Genomic DNA, 1,773 nt, shown 5'->3' on the forward strand with positions numbered 1-1,773 from the left:
TTTTTAGTAGAGGCAGGGTTTCACTATGTGGCCAGATTGGTCTCGAACTCCTGGCCTCAAGTGATCTGCCTACCTCAGCCTCCCAAAGTGCTGGGACTGCAGGTGTGAGCTACCGCACGGGGCCTATGTTGCTAATTTTTAAAAATTTTTTGAGATGGGGGTCTCTCACTACATTGCCCAGGCTGGTCTCAAAATCCTGAGCTGAAGTGATCCTCAAATCTCAGCCTCCCAAGTAGCTGGGACCACAGGCATGTGCTACCATGGCCGCCGTTTTTAATAAGTATCTGTAATATTTAATCATGTTGACATTTCCCTACTAATTCCTATAATGTTGAATCTTTAGTTTGTTCCTGGTTTTCTACTTGCAGAAACAGTACTGCAAAAATACCTTCATGAATATTCTCTTCTTTCATATAATTTCATCCATTATTTATAGTTCTTAGTATGCATTATTAAACTGCTTTCTTAAGATTGTAGCCTTATACTTTCCATTAATCCCGTAGAGTATACCAGTTCTACAGCACTCTCATTCTGCAGTCAGTGCTAGAGTTTCTTTTACTAACTTATTTTTCCTCGCTTCTGTTAAAGAAAACTTTCATTGTAGAAAATGTAGGAAAAAAGCATAAAGAAAGAAAATATAGGCCGGGCACAGTGGCTCATGCCTGTAATCCCAGTACTTTGGGAGGCCACGGCAGGCAGATCACGAGGTCAAGAGATTGAGACCATCCTGGCCAACAGGGTGAAACCCTGTCTCTAATAAAAATACAAAAATTAGCTGGGCGTGGTGGCACGCACCTGTAGTCCCAGCTACTCAGGAGGTTGAGGCAGGAGAATCACTTGAACCTGGGAGTCGGAGGTTGCTGTGAGCTAAGATAGCACCACTGCACTCCAGCCTGGCAACAGAGCGAGACACTGACTCAAAAAAAAAAAAAAAAAAAGGAAAGAAAGAAAATATAAATGACCTTTAATCTCACTATTCAGAAATAACTTTATTAAAACTGGGGCACCTTTATTTTTTGTCCTCACTAAAAATTAAGAGTGACCAAACTTACCATCTTCGTATTGTTTTTTCCGAGTTGTATTTTTATCAAGTGACCCATCTAGAAAGCCTTTTCCAATCTCAGACCAAACCTGAAAATAGGTAAGTATACATATCTATTATCCAATAGGTAGAATTGTAAAAATTATAATATAGAGCAATGTAACCTAATAACTTAGGAACTTTTTTTTTTTTTTTTTTTTTTTTAAGTCAGTGTTCTGGCTCTGTCACCCAGGCTAGAGTGCTGGATTGCAATGGCACGATCATAGCTCACTGCAACCTCCACTTCCGAGGCTCAAGCCATCCTCCCACCTCAGCCTCCCAAGTAGCTGGGACTACAGGTGTGTGCCACCAATGCCAGCTAATTTTTCTATTTTTTGTAGAGACGGGTTTCACCATGTTTCCCAGGCTGGTCTTGAACTCCTGAGCTCAAGTGATCTTCTCGTCTCAGTATCCCAAAGTGTTGGGATTACAGGTGTGAGCCACCTACCCAGCAGGAACTCTTCTCACCAACAAATCTGATAATTAAGCTCTCCTTCTCAACTGGCTGCACAATCCTTTACTCCACAGTCTCAGAGGAAAGGGTACAAATATATTCTAATGACTTCAGTCAAGACACTTTCAAACTAATAAGAAGTGGAAAGTGAAAAATTCCTTTCCTCTAAAAGGAGTAGGGAGAAGAAAAAGGACACAGCAGTTGAGTCAATCCTCATTTTTTTTCCCCCATGAGACAG

General features: G+C 41.1%; 1 protein-coding gene across 2 annotated transcripts in view; it reads right to left on the reverse strand.

The window, feature by feature from the left end:
- LOC105548463 (cytochrome P450 20A1) overlaps positions 1-1,773 on the reverse strand; it is a 74,403-nt gene that overhangs the window by 27,944 nt on the left and 44,686 nt on the right. Inside the window, exon 6 of one of the 2 annotated variants that reach the window (XM_011992489.1) lies at positions 1,053-1,131. In XM_011992489.1, coding sequence (XP_011847879.1) covers positions 1,053-1,131 — 79 coding nt within the window. Of the gene's footprint in view, positions 1-1,052; positions 1,156-1,773 lie in introns of both variants that reach the window. The other variant, XM_011992488.1, reaches the window with a different exon arrangement.

Source organism: Mandrillus leucophaeus, unplaced genomic scaffold (assembly GCF_000951045.1).
Source record: "Mandrillus leucophaeus isolate KB7577 unplaced genomic scaffold, Mleu.le_1.0 Scaffold411, whole genome shotgun sequence".
In the NCBI taxonomy this organism is placed as follows: domain Eukaryota; kingdom Metazoa; phylum Chordata; class Mammalia; order Primates; family Cercopithecidae; genus Mandrillus; species Mandrillus leucophaeus.